The 19,623-nt window shown below is 40.4% G+C and overlaps 1 protein-coding gene across 5 annotated transcripts in view; it reads right to left on the bottom strand.

Moving 5' to 3' along the window:
- Window positions 1-629: 629 nt before the first annotated feature.
- The window catches only part of EPHA3 (EPH receptor A3), a 205,277-nt gene continuing 186,283 nt past the window's right edge, over window positions 630-19,623 (bottom strand). For all 5 annotated transcript variants that reach the window (XM_081002658.1, XM_081002659.1, XM_081002660.1 and 2 more), the window contains 6 exons: window positions 17,067-17,128; window positions 16,104-16,313; window positions 14,150-14,299; window positions 11,325-11,518; window positions 5,551-5,706; window positions 630-3,707 (listed from right to left, as the gene is read on the bottom strand). In XM_081002658.1, coding sequence (XP_080858784.1) covers window positions 3,602-3,707; window positions 5,551-5,706; window positions 11,325-11,518; window positions 14,150-14,299; window positions 16,104-16,313; window positions 17,067-17,128 — 878 coding nt within the window. In that variant the 3' untranslated portion in view covers window positions 630-3,601. The remainder of the gene's footprint in view (window positions 3,708-5,550; window positions 5,707-11,324; window positions 11,519-14,149; window positions 14,300-16,103; window positions 16,314-17,066; window positions 17,129-19,623) is intronic.

Raw genomic sequence — 19,623 nt, 5'->3', positions numbered from 1 at the left:
ACTCCCTGCAAGGTGGGCAGGAGTCAGTTAGAGTTTATAGCCAATGTCTAAGCCAATACTGCTCACATTTGCTGTAATCAATAAAGTTGTGGCCTAAATTTTGCCCATTAACCTTAAACCATAATCTGTGTCTGTGTGAATTTATTTCTTCTGGGGGGGGCTGGCTTGCGGGCCTTGACAGGCAACCACCCCCACCAGTGGAACAATTGGAACGATGTCGTATGCTGATCTTAGGGCCTGTGTTGGCTAATATGGGGAGTGGTGTTAGATCATGTATTTGGGGCTCAAGCCATTTAGGGTTTTGTATATCAGCACTAACACCTTGAATTATTGGGTCCAGTGGGATGTAGGCAGCAGGTGAAGGTCATACAGAATAGGTGTTATGAGACACTGCACAAATACTGCTGTCATCACTGCTTGGCATATGGAATGAAAGTCTACTTCTGCATAGACACGCCCCCTTGCTGGATTGTGGTAGGGTTGTTTTTTAACATGACCAGCTAGCCTGATGAAGCTGTATCCTAAATTTGAGAAGTTTGCTCCAGATACTGTAGGAGATTTAATACAAAATGATTGCCCAACAATCAGTTTCCTTGGTTTCAAAACAATCACCTGTGTATTCCAATATGTAAAAAATACTTTCATTATGTTTATTATAAAAATATAAATGTTTCCACTACAAATCATTTTACATTAGTAACAGGCCATCTACAATTGCACAACGTAATTAACTAAATGAGTAAGTAATGCTTTGAAATAAAGGTTAAAAAGCAAATGTGGATTTGCCAGTTCAAATCACATCTATACATTGCTTATTGGAGTCTAAAGTACAGCAAAACAAAAAAACAAAAAACCCTATGTTATATGTTAATAGAAATAAATAATATATGTAAAAACAATATTTTTAAGATACAAAAACAATAATATGGTACATATTCTTAGTGAAGACTTTGCAATGCTTGTTTGATGTAAATAATAATCAAAGGCAGGTCCTGTACAGGAAGATGGCCACAAAATTTCTATTTCCTCTACTCCACAGTTAAGAATTGTACACTGCTATGTTTACATATGTACAGGGGGAGAAGGGGAATGGGGGCTATCGGAGGCCACCGAACAGTACAAAAAATTGTAAGAAAGAGAAGACAAAAGTTCTTTTAAAACCCTCTGCAAAAAAGGAATTTCCTCCTGAACAAACAATGAAATCAGTCTTTAGTACTGAGCACACACATAATTATGTCCCGTGGTATTACTAGACATTGAAAGATAATTAAGGATAGGTAAGACTAAAATGTAGTTTGAAAACCTGCTAATACACATTTTTTTCTTTCTTTCACAGCCATTTAAAATTGCCTCGGGGACAATTTGTTCTAGATAGTACTTCCAAGAACATCAGTAGAATTGTTTTGTTTTAAAAACAATACAAAAACTTCCTGCTAGCAGGAATGGTGTATTTATGGCTGGAGATCAAATCTAAAGAGAAGGGAGGTGATTATTTGGCATATTAATCAGATCTGAATCCTTGCAGAACACGGGTTTAGGATGGTGCATTGTATACTTCCAGATCCTGCTATGATCAGAGAACTTTAAAAAGCATGACATCATATTGGAAGGGCATGCAAGTTACAAAGGTGTGCAGGGAAAGTACACCAGTGCTCTGTGTATAGTCAGAGTATCAGCATTTTGAAGTGTCATTTTATGCTTTTTACAAAACGGATCACCTACTGGGCATAATGCAAAACCAAACCATGGCTTAACGCAAATACAAGGGTTCTTGAGAAAAGACTGTGGCCGCTGTGTTCCTTTCCTAATCATCCTGCTGCTGCATGCTGTGAGCTAAACCATGGTTTGGCTTAGCATACTGTCTGAACCTGGTCTCATGGTATGTCTCCTCTAGATAACCATGAGCTGTAAAACCCAAGAGCAAACCATGGTTGCAGCTCACTGTTTGCCTGGAGTGTGACAAACCATGAGGCTAGATTCGGATGGCGAGCTAAGCCAACCATGGCTTAGCTCATAGCGGCACAACAGCATTAGGGGAGGAGGGCAGTAGCTGCAATCTCCACTCTGAAGACCTGTGCATTCACGCCAAGCCATGTTTTGACTTCACATGTCTTGCAAACAGGCCACTGTATGACTCAAATCCATCTTAAAAGCAGCTGTGTACTGTGGTGAAGGCAAATGTAGCCAAAAGAAAATACAGACAGGATACGTGTTGATTTGGATATCGGCCCATACACGTTGTTCACATAGTACAACTTATAAGCACATCTTTGTAAGTGTTTAAGACTGCAGCCTTAAAAACATACTGTAATCATTTACTCTTAAGTGGATGCCAACAATGCTAGCTTGCTTCTCTAATATAATAACTAAGAAAAGGGATTTTCATCTTTTGCTATTTGGACCCCAGAGTATTATAAGCAAATAATTTTATCACCAAGTAATGCATCGTATAGCCTGGGTGTTGCTTTTTTTTTAAAAAAAAATATCTGGCACAATTCAACACTTTGTGCACACTGCAAACATTTAAGTACATGCAATTATGCAACTCTGAGTTAAGTTGTCAAGAAAATAACGAACAGCTCACTATGGCTGTTTTCCTTGGAGAAAAATGATTGTGTGGTTCATTGGATTATACTACCCAGAACATGGTGCATGAAAATTTACTCACTTGTGGGCATGTAGGCCTCTTTCTTCACTTATATCAGATCCTCTAGATTGGGACCTATTTTCTTAAAAGTAAGTCTCACTACTTGTACTGAAATTTCTTCCCAATGTCTGGGGCTGCAGCCGAAGTCTGGGAGGATATGGCACTTGGTAGTAATTAAACCCAGTCAAAACATATATAAATATAAACAATAAGAAAACATTTAAAGGGAAATAAATATGCCTTTTAAAAGAAAAATTAAGACTTTTTTTTTTTATAAGAACACATGCATCAAAACCAGCCCCAACAGCAAATATTATTCATGAACTATTGCCTCATTTTATACCCAACATTATTCATGTTTTCCTTCCACCGTCGAAACAGAATGTTGCAGGAATATCCTTGCAGATATGGCCAGACAGAGCTGAGGTATTATCCCCAAAAGAGCATTACAATTATTTTAAAGAAATAAAATACTAGTCACCTATCCTTTCTGCATATAAAAAAAATACTGCAAGGGTATTTCCCCCTGTTGCTTTCTGCTGACAATTGGTCAAGACCTAGCATAACATCCACCGTTTAGTTGTTTGCCTTTCTTGGTATTCAGTCCATCAGCATTGAAATGGCTCTAAGTTACATGGAAGGATTTAATAAAACAAAGAAACCAACATTTTCTTTCAAATGCAGTATATGTTTGAGTAGTCCATTATTACAAGGTGGGAAAGGCACCCCCTCCCTTCAAGAATAAGAGAGAGAGAAAAGTTTTTCATTCCTATTTTAAGGCAATTTAACTCAACGTATGAGTCTCTTAGTGGGCTTGAAACGGGCCCAAAATGTCATGCTTCCAACAATGCTACAAGAGTGCCTTTTCAGTCTTGCACTTTTTCACTCATCACCATGACCTTTGCAGCAACTTCTTGCTTCCTCTTGTGTCTCGAGTGCCAACGTTTCGGTAGCCTACACTGGAACGGGGCCATTCTTTGTATGCATTTCTAGAGATTTAATACTGCTAATGAGCTTTTTCTGTGGCCCCACAATCGTCACACCGACCTTCTTCATGTCGCTGGAAAAGACAAAACACACCTGATGAGTTCCAGAGAAGTTGGAAAGTGTTTTGCACATCAAAAGAATCCACAATGTTAGGCCGATGAGGAAACTTCCTTTGCATGTTGCTAAACAGTGGTAGCTCGCCTGAATGTTTCCAGATGGGCCAAAGGCAGCAGAGTGTGTTTTTGATATCTAAGAAAATAGCTCTCCTAAGGAAGCAACACAAACACATTCTCAGGGGCTGAGAAAAATTGTTGCACCTGTACAGCAGCTTGCAGATTTTGGATGATTTAAACAAAAGTGTGTGGGAGACAGGGAGAAGTGGTGTAGTGAGGGAGGGAGGAGGGCAGAGGGGCGGTGGCCTTGGGCACAAAATTATGAGAGGGGCACAACCAGGCACAATGCCCATGAATCCCACACCATAGATGGCTGAGCTGGGAGGCAGCAGAGCTGCTGAGCTAAGAAGGCACACAGCCACCGTAACCAGCAGCAGCAACTGCCCAGTCCACCAGGGGAGCGCAACACTTGCCTCACTCCGAGCACCAGCAACCCATGCTATGCCACTGATGGAGGACCACTATCTTGGATGCCAGTGGCTACTGTCATACATAGCTTCTTCATAGAATTTCCACATATGGTAACCAATGGCACCCAGGGCCCTAGGTAAGTTGGAAAAGGTTCATTCAAAGAGTCTGAGTTTGAGGGCTTGAAGAATTTCTGTGAACAGAACTGGAAGTGGTGGAGTGCTTTAAAAATAAATAAATCCCAATGATCCTGGCTCACAAGCTGGGAATGACAGATGGTTGAGTATTTTATCTATCCTGAGGGGTAGTACGGTGCCATGGTGAGAGAATTTATTATTACCAGAAAGACCTCAGTTCGAATCCACATTCAGCATATGGGTTGAGTGATATTGGGTCATAGGATGTAAGATAAAACAGAGAGGAAAAGTTGTGTATATCTTCTTGAGATCTTTGGGCTGTGCTAAATCTTCAGAACGCCAAAAATAATCTCCCTCTCCTTCTTTTTTCCTGCCCCACCACATCAGCATAACTGACACTGGACAAAAAATACCCTATTTTCCTGAGAAATCAGAACGTCTGCTCCATTTAAAAAATATGGAAGCTAAAAAATTCATTATGCTGAACCGTTGACCTATATAAAAAATTGACACATCTAATTCTAAACTAATCCCAGCCACCACGACTCAGATAGAGCAAAAAAGTCACATGTTGCTTTCAAAAGAAGATCTTCCATTTATGATTTTACAACAGCCTTCCAAAGAAGTAGAACAAATGTGGGGCAACTCAGTTGGTAGAGCATGGGACTCTTAATCTCAGGGTCATGGGTTTGAGCCCCACATTGGGTGAAAGATCCCTGCATTGCAAAGATGACCCTCATGTTCCCTTCCAACTCTATGATTCTATGAAGAACACTCTATTGTTCAAACTGACATATATGTAACTGAACACATGGGTGGTATATTTCAGCATGGTGTTCTTGAAGTGCAATCTATGAAGGGATTCTATGAAGAACACTCTATTGTTCAAATTGACATATATGTAACTGAACACATAGGTGGTATATTTCAGCAAGGTGTTCTTGAAGTGCAATCCTATCCATGTCTACTCAGAGGTAAGTATAATTGAATTCAATGGGACTTGCACCCAGTTAAGGCTTCAGCCTGAGTTGACTTTAAAGGAGCATGTGTTCTGGGCTGCCTGCTGGGCACATATGCTGCATTAATTTCACTGATACCTAGATGTTGAACTGCCCACAAGATTGAAATCTCATAATTTGGCAAGTGGCATGCAAAATGCAAAAGCAGCCAAAGAAACAGTTTTAAGATGGACTCTTACTCTGAGGAAATCTTGGCTATCGTATCGCACGAGCTGTATTCTACTCCTGTGAATATGTCCTTGCATTGTCCTATCCGAATGCCATTGAGCCAGTCACCTGTTGAGCGGAAGGCTGAGATTTCAACATTGCTTTGGTCCAGAAGGAGATTTGATGGCCTGGAATAAAATGAATGTGATGGTGGTGAGAGAACAGAAATACACTGTGATTCCCTATATATCTGGACTTAAAACAAGTCCCAGCAGAATCTTTCAGATGAGGTGCAAGTTGCGTGCAGAATTTAATGCCTGCAGAAATCTATTGCTTTAGGGGAAACCATAGAAATCACAGTGCCTAAGTGAACCAGCTGTTCAGCTTGTGTCTTAAGCTCATGATTGCATTGTCAGGGCACTTCTTTTGAATTGAAGCTTTCATGAAGCTCATCTTGATTTAGCTCAGGTATGTGTAACTTGACAAACATACCTCAAATAAGAGCCAAGCCAATCCAGTGATAAACGCTCTTAATCTCAGATTAAACCAACTGATGCAGTGTGATTTTAAGCACGTTATGAACTGGTGGCTTAAATAGGAGGATGTGACCATCTGGAGCTTTGCAGCACGAATGAAAATCTCTAGATGGCTTTGTTCAGAATTGGCAGCGCAAAATATTACAGACAGCAAATGCAATGAAATCACCAAATGCTTCCCTAAAATTTTCTACAACAGTTTTCAGTTCTGGAATATCAAAAGAAACCTGAGAGATCGTTGCATTTTAGAGCCTGCAGAGACAGACATAGAAAGCTTGTTTGCTTCATAAAAACAAAGTTTAAAAACTTAAGCTTCCATTATATTGCATCCCTAACGTAATGAGCAAACTATATGCTAAATTATCCTGTGGCTTTCGAATACATAGTGGAGACTCAGCAAAACAAATAAGTAAACCATCACAAATAGTTTTCTACAATTGACCTATTTGGATATTCCTTCCCACTTTTATTTTGGTTGCTGATATTAAATATAAAAATATAACTCAGTGGATTTTTTCTTTGAGGAATAAGCTACTATTTTCCCTGCCAGTCAGTCAACATGTGCCATGCTTAAATGTGAGCTTTTCAATCATCTTTCTACAATTAGAGTACGTGCAGTAAAAACAATATCTTTTTTTGGTGCATGGGAAGTTGGAATTCTCTGTGTCAGTTTGTCCATGTAATTTGATACACCAGAGACAAATGATTTATTTTTCGAGAAACAAACAAACAAGCAAGCAAGCAAGCAAACAAACAAACAAACAAACAAAGGCACTTAAAATTACCTTTTCTACCATCTCATGTTATCTGATAAGATAATGTCTGATTTATGAGCTATGAAGAAACCTGGGAGATGAACATCAACCCCACCTGCCCAATACTGTTAGAAGAGATAAAAGAACAAAAATCTGGGCGCCCACTGACAAAAAATGCTGTCTCACCACCCCAGCAGGCACAACAGCATGATTTCTTTTCTCCACCAGCTGTCCTATTATCCCCCTGTCTATCGCAGAATGAGGACAATCCTCTTAATTGTTGGCCAAAGTCCTAGTCTCTGCTCCAAATGGATTTTTATTAAAGAAAACTAAAACAAAACTCAACAATACGCAAAAGAGTTGGTGGTAGCTTCTTAGTATATGAACCTTCTCTCTTTCCCTTCATCTCCAAAACTAGTCTACACATTTCAGCTGGACAGATTATTATCAGCAACGCAGCACCCCTTGTGGTGAAGGACTGATATTGCTATAAAGGAGCTGAGTTGCTTAATGTGGCTATTAAAAAGAGGCTATCTGATGCATCAATTGCCTGCTTTCGCTACGCATACAGTTCTTGTTAATATGTATGTATGATTTCTTTGATGCTCAGCCATTTCCCCTAAATGTCCATTTCAGAAACAAATCCAAAGGAAATGCAATTAACTATACTGGATACAGCTAGCTAACTTCTGTTTGTCTCATGAAGTCCACGTTTTTTATTTATAGCTTTCTCTGTATAGCTACTAGGATCCCAGGGCATTTATTAAAGTATATGTGAAGTATGGAGAAGTTGCTTTTTCTCTCTGGTCAATCTAACATGCCGTTTCATTCTAGTAAAAGGGGGAACTGGCGTCACTGCTCCCTTTTTGTGTGCATGTGGAATGTTAAACAACATGAGAAAAAGCAGAGCAGCAGGATTACAAATTGGACAATCCCAGTGCAGCTTTTATGTCTGTTGTCGGGACCAAGGTGTAATGAAGACAAAAATATGAACTAATTTCAAGTAACCACAGAATAACTAGCATTGTAAAGTATCATTTTTCTCGCAGGATTCTAAGTGGGGAGGGCATTTCTCCCCCCTCCCCACAAAAAAAGCTCCTTTCCTCCTTGGAGAGGACATCTGGACAGTTTATCAATGAGCAGGAATTTGTCTCTCGCTGTGAAGAGTCTGTGATGTCTCCTCATGCGCATCGAGGGAGTGCCGGGCTTTCGGAGCATCTGCATCCATGGGCTTCCACCCCCCTCCCTTTGACCCAGCCCCCTAGACAGCAGGTCTAAACATGAAATTTATGGGCTGGGTGATGTGCACCATAAGCTCACACTTTTACTAGACAAATTAGATGGGCTACAATCCGTGCAGCTGTAAATGACGTCCTGCAGGGTTCCACCTGATCTTTCACAGCTTTTCATAAATCAGGTCCTACTAGCGTCAGACTGCAATCATTAAAAAGAAATCATGGAAATTACATGTCTGCTCAGGGGAATTGAAACACAACTCCCCCCCGCCTCTTTCATTTCTGCCGCTTCCCACTCCCACTAGCAACATTTCAAAACTGTTCTCTGTGTACTGGCAAAGCGGGAGGGAAACCTTCGGTGCTATTCATTCTGGCACTGAGCATGGTTGGAAGGCTGTGTGTGCTGGCATATGGCTGTCATAAATAAAAGGACAGCAACCCACTCAGCAGTGAGATTCCAGAGTATATATTCCACCAATGGCCTCTTGCAGTCGGCTTTTATGGACTGACCTATTATGTTAACAGCTGGAATTAACCTTGTTCTTTTGCATGCAAGCCTGGAAAGCCATGGTTTGCTGTCATTGAGATGGATGTTGCCACTTTGCAAAGAATTTTCTGTCGCACCGCATCATGTCTCGAAATAAACATATAAATAGCAATGGAGCTGTACCTCCTACTGATACAAATTGCTGTTCTGAGCGTGCCAGCTGTCCAGTGGGGAAAGATATAACTCAATTTGTAACCACTACCATCAAGCACTCCTATTTGAGAGGCAGCAGTGTGTTACTAAGAGAAATGTTGCATACTCTACCCTCTAAGTTTCCACATCTATTTTTACTTGTCTTCTTAGCTAGCTCTCCTCTGCTGCACTCGAGTGTCTCAAGACTGGGAGAGCATCTATTTCAAACGAGCAGTTCTTAATACCTTGCATTTTTGCTTATGTAAAAGCCTGCTGAACATTTATGCGAGCTGAAATATGACTTTGATGGCTTATAAATGACCCCAAGGACCAGAATCCTAGACTAATTTTAAGGTCAACAAAAGCACAAGTGTGTGTGATTTTTTCATTCATATATATATATATATATATATATATATATATATTTGCTGCCAGATGGAAAGCACAGGTATAGCCACTTTCCAACAGGAGACAAGGAAATAAATGCCACACTGAGGAGGCGTGGAGACATGTTGTTGACTTTAATTATCTCAGTACCACAAGGAGTACAACTTTGCTTTTACAGTCATTTATGCTGCTTTAAAGTGTCATTCAGGTAAAAAAAATATGACTATGTTCTTTAAATAAAATTGACCTACCTCTATGGCACATTTGCTTCCCCTGATATTTCTTTATATCATGTTTGCTCAGTTCAGTAATAATCAGATAGCTACTGCATTTGGTCCTTGAGCTAAAAAGACCTAGACTTGCGAATCAGACATCAAAGGCATCACCTTCGCCTAAGGACAACCATTTATGGACTGCTCACCAATAGATGCCCAAAGCGCCCCTTCAGATAATGAATGCCCCCCAAATTGTTGTAAATGTCAACAATACTGAATGCTTTTCATTTACTATGATTATAATATTGGAAACCTGTGGGCAGGGTATTTTTGCTTTTCCAACTCAAGTTCTATAGAGTTCTATAGCGTCTAGTTTTTGAGGAGCGTACATTAAAAACCTGGGTTTTAATCCAGTTATTCGCATTATAACTTCAATTACATACACTCCATGTGGCTATTGCAGTGAACAGACAAATCTGGGATTCATATCCATAGCCACCCAGCTCCAAAGTGGCAATAAAGCTTGAATTAACTGCAACATAGGATACCACACAGTATCCGTATTGCCTAAATACGGTAGTCCCAAGGAACTGCAATTGCCTCGCATTTTGGTGCTTGGTTGAACATGGAGTTTAACACAGCAGAGACCCATTGTGTTGGGAAGCCAGGAGAGCAACGCAGCTCCACCCATGCCACCCTATCAGCCACTACTGTACATATTCACAACTGTAAAGCAGTGCACACGAAGGTAAGAAATAATAATCTGAACTAGGAAAAAGAATGGACGTGATCAAAACTCAACTTGCCCTAAAACACACACACACACACACACACACACACACACCTATATGTTATACAGATTAAATCAGAACGGAGAAAAAGTTAACAATGATCAGACACCCCGACAGAACTGCTGAGACAAATCAAAGAAGTTATGATTAGATTGTGCAAGTGCTCTGGCACAATCACAAACTAAACTGTAACTAAACTTCAAATATTGTGCCTTTTTGCACTGTATTCCAAAACACAGAGTCTGCATGTACCTGAAAAACACTGATTACAAAAGTGCCAATCAGCCTAGTAAGAAAGAAGAGCTTAAAATTATATCATAACTGATGAACATAGAACTAGTAGGAGAAAGTATTATTTAATGTTGAGCCAAGATATGGAACTTCCTGACCTGGGGGAATCAACTCTCAGCTCTCTCTTCCCTTCCCTCCCTTCCAATTACAAATTTTCTGCTGCTGCTTGAACACCTGTTTGTTTTTGTTTGTTTGTTTGTTTGTTTGTAGGTCTTTAACCTGACCACTGTGATTTTTGCTGCCCTCCTCTGGAATCCCTTTGGTTTGCTTTCATATGAATTATTTTTAAAAGTTTGATGTAATTTATTCTGCACCTAGATAGGGGCAAAGAGCTATGCAGTTGTCTCTAAATCAGTGGGAACGATGGTTGCCTCCACTACCATCATCTGCACGGCATAGTTTCTGAAATTTCACTAGACATTGCTGACATATTTTCTTCAGGCCTAAAACTGCATTTTTGAAAAAGAGCACAAGTTGAGATTGGAAGGATGAAATCTCTCACAGTTTCTGCACCTGTTCAAACTGACCGTGCAGTTGCAGAAAATGCTCTGTCCTGATAATGTCTGCTTGCTTTCATCACAGTATTCCTGTGGTGCTGCACACCTACAGCTTTCTGTTGAACTGGTCTTGTGAATTCACAACCAGCAGGAACTTTGAAACTAGATGTTCCCTTGCCTCCTTTGCAAACTGGGTTTTGGACAACAACAACAGGGATGCTGTTTGCCTACTAGAAGATAAATAGATAGCAGCCATGCTTCCTCCCACCCCAGCCCCCAACTTAAACTACACTACTAATAAGAAATAGCTGTAAACATGGAAGTAGGTAGTGGACAAAGCAAACATATTGTAATTACTGGAGGTAGAGAAAGCAAACACATTCATGCTCAGTGTGCAAGATGTAGAAGGTATTGTGTCACCTTGCAGCTGCATTGGTGATTATTTTTAGACTGCTGGGATTACGGATCAGCTTGTCCAGGATGCTGACAATCTGCTCAAACTTCGGTCTGTTGTTTCTGTCTTTTTGCCAACAGTCCAGCATCAACTGATACAAGGCAGCTGGGCAGTCCATGGGTGGTGGCAAGCGGTACCCTTCTTCCACGGCTTTAATTACCTGCACAAGGAGAAAAAGATTGCAGACATTATCAGGAAATGCTTCCCCCTTTGGTTCTGCAAGGGATCTCCATTACATTGTCACGGACGCACGGTATTTAAAACCAATCTATTCATTCTCCAATTGTTCCGACGTGTCCTTCTTCCTCTTTATTTGCAAAATAAGCCACTTGACAAAACGGAGATAGGGAAAAGTGACAGAGGAAGCAGAGGATAATGTGTAGCTCTTTGAAGAAGGTGCTATTTGGTCTTGTCCAGTGCTCAGCTTTGATTAGACCAAATGCAAGTCAACTTAATACATTTCCTACAATACAAGCTTAATTGGTCCAAAGAGAAAACATCTGGAGGATCGCTACCCACTCATCCCCCCTCCTCCTCAACAGCCTTTTAGGAATTGCTGTTTGAGATCATAGGAACATGGGAAGCTGCCTCAGAGTGCGACTGATTATTGGTCTGTATAACTCAGTACTGCCTTCAAGCCCTGGCAGAAATTCCAGTGGGTTTCAGGCAAGAGTCTATCCAGCCCTATCTGGAGATGCCAGTGACTGAATTTGGGACATTCTGCATCCAAATCATGCACTCTCTTTCTGAGCTACAGCCCTCCCTCCAATAAAGAGGCCTTACATTTTAAGATCTAATTATCAACTAGGATGTTTTACATAATATTCACTAACACAAAGACACAAGCATGCAAACTCTGGGACTATTTCATAGGTACAGAATTCTATATAGGGAGAGAACATCAGTATATATAAATATATCTATATATTAATTGTTTCACAGAAAGAGGGCAGTATTCATCTATCAAGGCTACATCGGAAGCTAGTAGCTTAGCACAACAAGTTATCCCTTCTCCTTTTAATGGGAGTGCTCCTTGCCTCTATGAGCAAGCAATATTCAAATACGCACTTAAAGTTGCACAGGCAGTTGCTAACGCCACATAATTGCAGAAATATCCAGCTTTACTGACATTTCCATATTTCTGCATCGCACGGCAGATAGAGTTAGGTTACTGTTGACAGATGGGTTAAGGGGCTAACAAGGATGTGGAGTAGCAATAAAGCTAGATTACCCATGATTGTCCTAACAAGCATATTTCCAGCCACGTTGGGGTTTGGCTTGAGAGGTTGTGGCTGTGTGGTTTGCATGTGAGAAATCAACCAGATTTTGACTTTCTATAATCATTTTAGGAAAATGACTGCAAAGCAGCAGGCAGCTTAACAAACGCCCTGTGGCAGATCACAAACAACTGCTTCCTACTTGACATTTCAGGAGGAACAAATTATGAAATTAGCTTCCATTTTCTAATTTCCATTGTCAGGGCAGCAATTCTTTATTTCTAAACCAGCAAGTTAAGCAATATGGTTAACTAATCCAGGCAATATGAACAACTAACAGCCAATAGTTATATGAATAACTAGGGGCTACTGCAAACATAACATTTCTTGGTCTTTTTATAAACTGTAGCTAGGAAATTAAAAGCATTCCCTGACCTACAAGAAACCCCCTTTCCCTCCCCTTTCAGAGTTAACAACTGCCACAGTGAGGTGTTACATTTACATTAATGTTAATAATAACCGTAGCTGCCTTTAATCATGGTTTACATCGCCATTTCAAACTCTTATTTTAAAGCTAACCAAGACAACATTGGTGCAAATATTATTGCATGGCTCATGCTGGCAAGCAAAGATAGGATGGAATTAACATGTTAGAAGGGACACAGGCTACTAATTTATTAACAATAATCAATAGACTGGAAAATGTTATATATTTATATTAATAGACTGGAAAACCTGTTCAATAAAGAGTCATTTTAAAGCAATGAACAACATGGGTTCACTACACTGTGATACAGCCTGTGTGTGTGTGTGTGTGTGTGTGTGTGTGTGTGTGTGTATTCCATGATTATATCCCCATTTGTTAGCTAAAAAGTGCCTGATTTCATTTGCTTTTACTATATGTTTCCTTAGCATTAGGGTAAGATATTATGCGCCAAATTTATTCCCGTTTGTAAAACATGTATAGAACTGGTCAGAATTGATAGCTTTTAATTGAGTCATGTGGAACATATCTAGACTAAATTAAGGGAACAATATGGTATGTTTTTTAAAATGGCTTTGGGAAATACTATATTCCAAAGAAGCATAAAAGGATGGCAGATCTATTTAACTTTCTGAAGTTGGACAGCAATAAATTTAAAGCTATCTAAATGAACCTCTATGTAAAAGACTTCTAAACAAATCAAACCATCACTTCATGTTATCTGCTCACTGCATCCGAAGGCATTCGCTCATTAAAATCTTAAACACAATTTCCTCCTCTCTTTCTTAGGCAGTTTAATTGGCCCAGTATACTCCTAGAAAAGCTCAGCAGAGATACAGCCAAAAGGGATCACGAGACATTTCATAAAGTTCTATAAAAGATGTATAACATTCTAACTAATGTAAAAGCACTTGTCAGTTATTCTCAGAGTAACTTGAAGTTGTAACCTGTAAGTTCAAAAGTTCTTTTTTATATAGAAATGCTGCATATTTTTTCAAGAGAAAGTAAGATTTTCAAACATTTGGTTTTCCAAAATTAAAAATAGGCACCAGCTTGTCTTATGCTTTTCCTCCTCTCACAGTATACTCACATCCTGATTGGACATCTCCCAGTATGGTCTCTCTCCATAGGACATCACCTCCCAAAGAACAATCCCATAGCTCCACGCGTCACTGGCTGATGTGAATTTACGGTAAGCAATGGCTTCTGGAGATGTCCATCGGATTGGAATCTTGCCTCCCTACAAACACAAAGCATTGTGTAAAGTAGCAATAATGACTCAGGCAGTGGGATGCACATTTATGCTATGGAATTTGGTGCCATAAGACGTAGTGATAGCCACCAACTCTGAAGACTTCAAAAGGAAATTAGACAAATCGTTGGAGGATATGACTATGAGCAAAACTCATTCTATGAATGGTTTCAACATCCTGAAAACTGAAATGGACCCAGTTTGAGTGTAGCTTGTAAGAAGAATTGACAGTGGTGTAAGTAACTTTTTATTTATTTACACTGTCTCTTGACAGTTTTACAACAAATACATTTTCAAATGTTTGCACAAATTTTTTATTTTTTTTTAAATAAATGCAATTGAAAATGCATGTAGCAACAATGAAAGAATACATAAAATCAACTGGGAGTCTATCTATCTAATTTCCAAATGCCTGAGAGAACTAAAAAGTTTTCCAGCTTCTGAAAAGAAATCAGAAACATCAAGATTTCTTGGGGGAACACATTTCATAACTCCAGGACCACCTTAGAAAAGGCAATGGTGCCCTTATTTTCCTAGAGGCCGTAACTTGGAGCAGGACCCCACTGGCAAATACTAAATTGTTGTAGTAGCCTCATGTAATTGATGTCATTGCCTGATGCTGTTTATTTGTTTATGTCACAGGGATTCCTGCCAGAAAAAGAACATGGTATGGAAACCAACGTCTGATTGTTCTTTATTCCATTGGAAAACACATAAACCCCAATTTCACTTGCCAGGTCTAGATGGTCTCTTTTAAGTTTATTTTAATCTCTGTTGCTGACTTTTAGCTATTTTATGCTTTTATGTTGCATTTTGCATTCAATTTGTTTTTCTTTTTATTGTAAAGCAACCCAGAAACTATGCATTATGGGGCTGCATACACATTTTGCTTTAAATAACCGAATAAATAAATCTATGTAGGACTGTCACAAAACAGCCACTTTGATATACATGAACCACAGAACCACAGAAACTGTTGTTATTACTTTGGGCATCTTTCTGGATCTGACGTTTTCTCTCCATTTTGATAGACATGGGTTGCCATTGTATACACATTTACCTAGGATTTACTGCTGAATAGATATGTATAGGATTCCAATCTTAAGTATGATTAGATTCCAGAATACATATTTTTGAACCAAATCTCACCAGATGGCATTTAGCATGAGGACAGAACTATGCAAGCGTGGCTCACCCTGCAGGGTAGAGCTGTAGCAATAGCCTCCCGTCAGCAGCATCCCTGTTGCTTCCTGGAAGAGGCACGGTGGCAGCAAGGTTGGTGCCATGCAGATGCATGGGGGAAGCACTGTATGCATCCCAGCACTGCTGCTGGGAGGCTATTTCGCAGTACTGTCCCACTAGGCGAGCCATTCCTGAAAGAATGTATGCAGCCTTGAGCTTCTTGGAAAAAAGAAAGAAAGAAAGAAAGAAAGAAAGAAGATTGTAAAGCCCCAAAGGAGCAGAATTATGTGTTTCTAAAACCTTCAGCACTGGCTTTTGTGAAACTGGTAGGGTGGTTAAACGACATTAAATCATATATATTTTCCTTGCCTTTTTTAATCTCTTCATCAACTTTTCATCACCAAGCCAGAAATGTAAGAATATTGGAGGAAGTGTATAGGCATACTGGACAGTCTTAGACAGAATAGAATTGTTGTGGTCATGTATGTGTGCCCACCCTCGCTCCCTCCCTCTTTTAACATAAATGATCTTGTTGAAGAGCCACTATGTCATATTTGGCTCTCAAACACCTAAGGATTCATAGTAATCATTCACAGATCACCGGACTCACCCTTGTTGTGTAGGCAGCTTCTGGATCATCCTCCAGAACACGGGAGAGGCCAAAATCTGAGACCTTGCATACCAGGTTACTGTTGATGAGGATGTTGCGGGCAGCCAGGTCACGATGGACATAACCCATATCTGACAAGTACTTCATGCCAGATGCAATTCCTCGAAGCATTCCCACTAGCTGGATGACTGTGAACTGAGCATCATGTTTCTGTAAGACATTTACAACAGCTTTTCAGATCTTCAACGCACCCAGGACTTGTATCCGCACACATTCTATCAAAGTCACTGGGAACCTGCCTTGTGAAAATGCTCTGCCAAAACTCAGTGCTTATAATGAAAATAAACCTGTCCCAGGCATTGTCGGATGAGACATGGGTAATTTCATCTGTCCTTTTATTATTGCACAGTTTTTATATGAGTTCAGACTATATAGCTCCCTTTGGGCTGATTTCCCCCCACTCCAGTTGACTGTGGGGGCCTAATTTCACCGAAAACCTTAATTCTCTACTCCGAGTTAAGCAGATACACAGGAAGGCAGACAAAATATGATTATAAACATATATAATGGATTCAAATGGGCACATTCTATCTGTGACTCAATATTATTTTTCACAGTGTAATACAATTTCATTCTTTTCTTCTGGCGAAATGCAGTAGGTGCATATATTTCCTTGTTGCCCAGGTATGATACATCAGGCTTGCAGGATGGGGGCCCCTGCCTGAAATCCTGGACAGCTGCTGCGAGTCAGTGTAGACAATACCCTGACTAAATACAAGGTGTTCCTGTGTTCCTATAATTCCTTATGAGGCAAGCAGTAGACTCATATCCTTATGGTATTTTTACATATCCGCAACCAACCTTTACTATGGTAGCCATTAGTCTGAAATTCTACCAATACTGGTACAGTCACACTGATTTATAAAGCCAGAGGCATCACCACAGAATAAACAGGGTACTTACCCTCAGGAAGCTATCCAAAGAGCCATTTTCCATATACTCAGTAACAATCATGACAGGTTTACCTGGGGGGGAAATATTAAGCACAATCACTCTGTAGGATAAGCAACCTTATAACCAAAATGCTTAAGTCTAATTAATGCATGCATGAAGGGGTTAATCCCATAGAGCAAGCTGTCCTGCCAGGCTTATCTAGGTTATTCCCTTTCAACTCGAATGGAAGGAAGTCAAGCCTATGGTTCCCCTCAGCCTACCATGCGAAGCCACTCTTGTGTTCCTATAGAAATAATTAGGAACTTGCACCATTTGGGAAAACAATAACATCTTTAATAAAAAACAATTCATCATCATCATCATAAAGTAAAGGGTTAACAAGAGAAAAGTTAAGTTCTACAAAATGCAGAGAGCTGTATTATGGTAAAATGGCTAATAGCATTTGGTGTTTGATCAGCATCCTAAAAGCATTCTCCAAACAGAAGAGGGGCATAAACAGGATTGTTTGCATGGCTATCTGTATGATTTAGAACAGGGGTGGGCCTGAGGATGACATGAAGCCCTCAGCCTAATTTCATTCAGCTTCAGAAAGCCTGGAAGGAGAGGAAGAAGGCAAGGTGGCAGAAAGAGGGGTGTGACCCATTCACTTTTGGCCCTCACCTCCAACGGTTGACATATGACCCCCCCACCTCACCCAGCAGATCAATCATATGGGAAAGAGGTTCTCGTCGGGGGGGGGGGGGAGGTTCCCATGCCTGGTTTGCTGCAAACATGTTCAACTTGAAGGTTCTCCTATACTTTTTATGAAGCTGCTGCTTCTGTCAGTGACAGAATGCTAGGTTAACGTGAGCTATTGGTCTGAAGCAATATGGCAACTCTGACCTATTATAGCAAGGCTATATGCAACTGCATTTCATTTTGGGTCTCATGAAGGCAGCTATAATATTAGCATTTCAGAAGATAATTCTTTAATCACAACAAAGGACTATTTATTTATATTTTATCTTCTGTCCTAGGAGATCGGTGCAAATCATCACAATTATTCAGGGATAAAGCAAACTTGTCACCACAGGGCTCAAAGGCCATCATCTTAATCCTAAACACATTTACTTGGGAGTGAATCCTATTGATTTCAAGACAATTTACTTCCAATTAAGAATGCTTAGGATCATAAAATGAGCCAGGGGGACAAGAGGCCAGACAACGCCAGCAGGAGAGCAAACAATAGGGGAATATTTGGCAAAATACTAACATACACAAGAAATACACAGATGGATGGGGATGAATCACAACCATTGCTCATAATTATAGATTTCTCCATGCCTGTTTTCGTCTGAAATTGCCACTTCACTGCTGAAATATTAGCACATAGGAAATATTTCCATCAGTAGCCCACTGCATATAACCCTACTTCACTCTTTGGGCAGAAAAGGACATGGTCGTATGGTGGCAGTATACCATCCTGCTTCCCTGTGACTAAGCCTCATTCCATGCCCAATATGCATGGGGCACTTTGGCCCGGCGGCACTGTGGCCCATAGATTGCAGCAAAATACTGGTCAAGGTTTTGTCCAGTATTCTCTCTGTGTGATGGGCTCATGGGGAAAATCTGCCCCATGAGTCCTTGCTGAAGAGGGGAGGAGAAAGCCTATATAAGGCTGCTCCCCCTGAAGCTCACAGCCATTTTGCTTTGAAAGCTTCCCGCCCTCCCACCCTCAGGTTAGAGCCTTCAATGGGCAATTCTGAGTCGTTGGTTGACAGGGCTGGACAGGATTTTTTCCTCCTCTCTGAACCTGATTGGCACTTGGTTGGGGTTTTTTCCACCTTTCCCTCAGTGAAATTATGGCATTCCTTTGTTAGGCGGAAGGAGTGTTTGTATGAGGGCAGAAATGGCATTGGTCATGATCAACATAGTATGGGGGGGCATAAGGGAGCTGAGGGGAGAATTGACCACAGCAAACCCAAGCATGGGTTCAGTATCTGACTGGTTGGAATCTGCACCCTGGTCCCCCAGTGAGACCCTGCTTGCTTGGCTTGCACCACAGCAAGGTTCAACACTGGCTGATTCCCGTCATACAGGTTTGGAGTGATCCAAACCCATTCCATCAACCTGGGGCTTGTGGAATGATGAACTGATCCTGGGACCCAATGCCATGCCAACCCTTGCCCTGCCTACTGCTGTCAATAAAGATTTGGTCTGATTTTATCCCATCACCATTCTACATTCTGGTTATTTTGCTGCTCTCATGGGTCACATAATGTGCTTGCGTGGACAATTAGCTAATAGCAAATATACTACATTTAATTATCACAAGCATTAAGTAGTTCAGGAGTAGCAGGTCTTACTCAGGACCCTAACAGCCTTTCCACTGCCTAATGGCAATTGGACACAGTTCTTTCATGTGTCCTTTGTGAAGAAACACTGCCGTGCTTATGCTCCAATGAATCTTTACAAAGCTCAGTCTTTCAGATCTTTCTGGTCAGGTCTGACATGAGTTATGGCTTGGGAACCAGAAAAAAACCCACTAGATAATCCACTTAGCAACTGCTTTAACTCCTTAGGGATA

This window comes from Podarcis pityusensis, assembly GCF_964106645.2.
Source record: "Podarcis pityusensis genome assembly, chromosome: 4".
NCBI classification, from domain to species: Eukaryota; Metazoa; Chordata; class Lepidosauria; order Squamata; family Lacertidae; genus Podarcis; species Podarcis pityusensis.
Note: the sequence above shows the minus strand (reverse complement) of the source record. Positions and strands in the feature narration are given on the sequence as shown.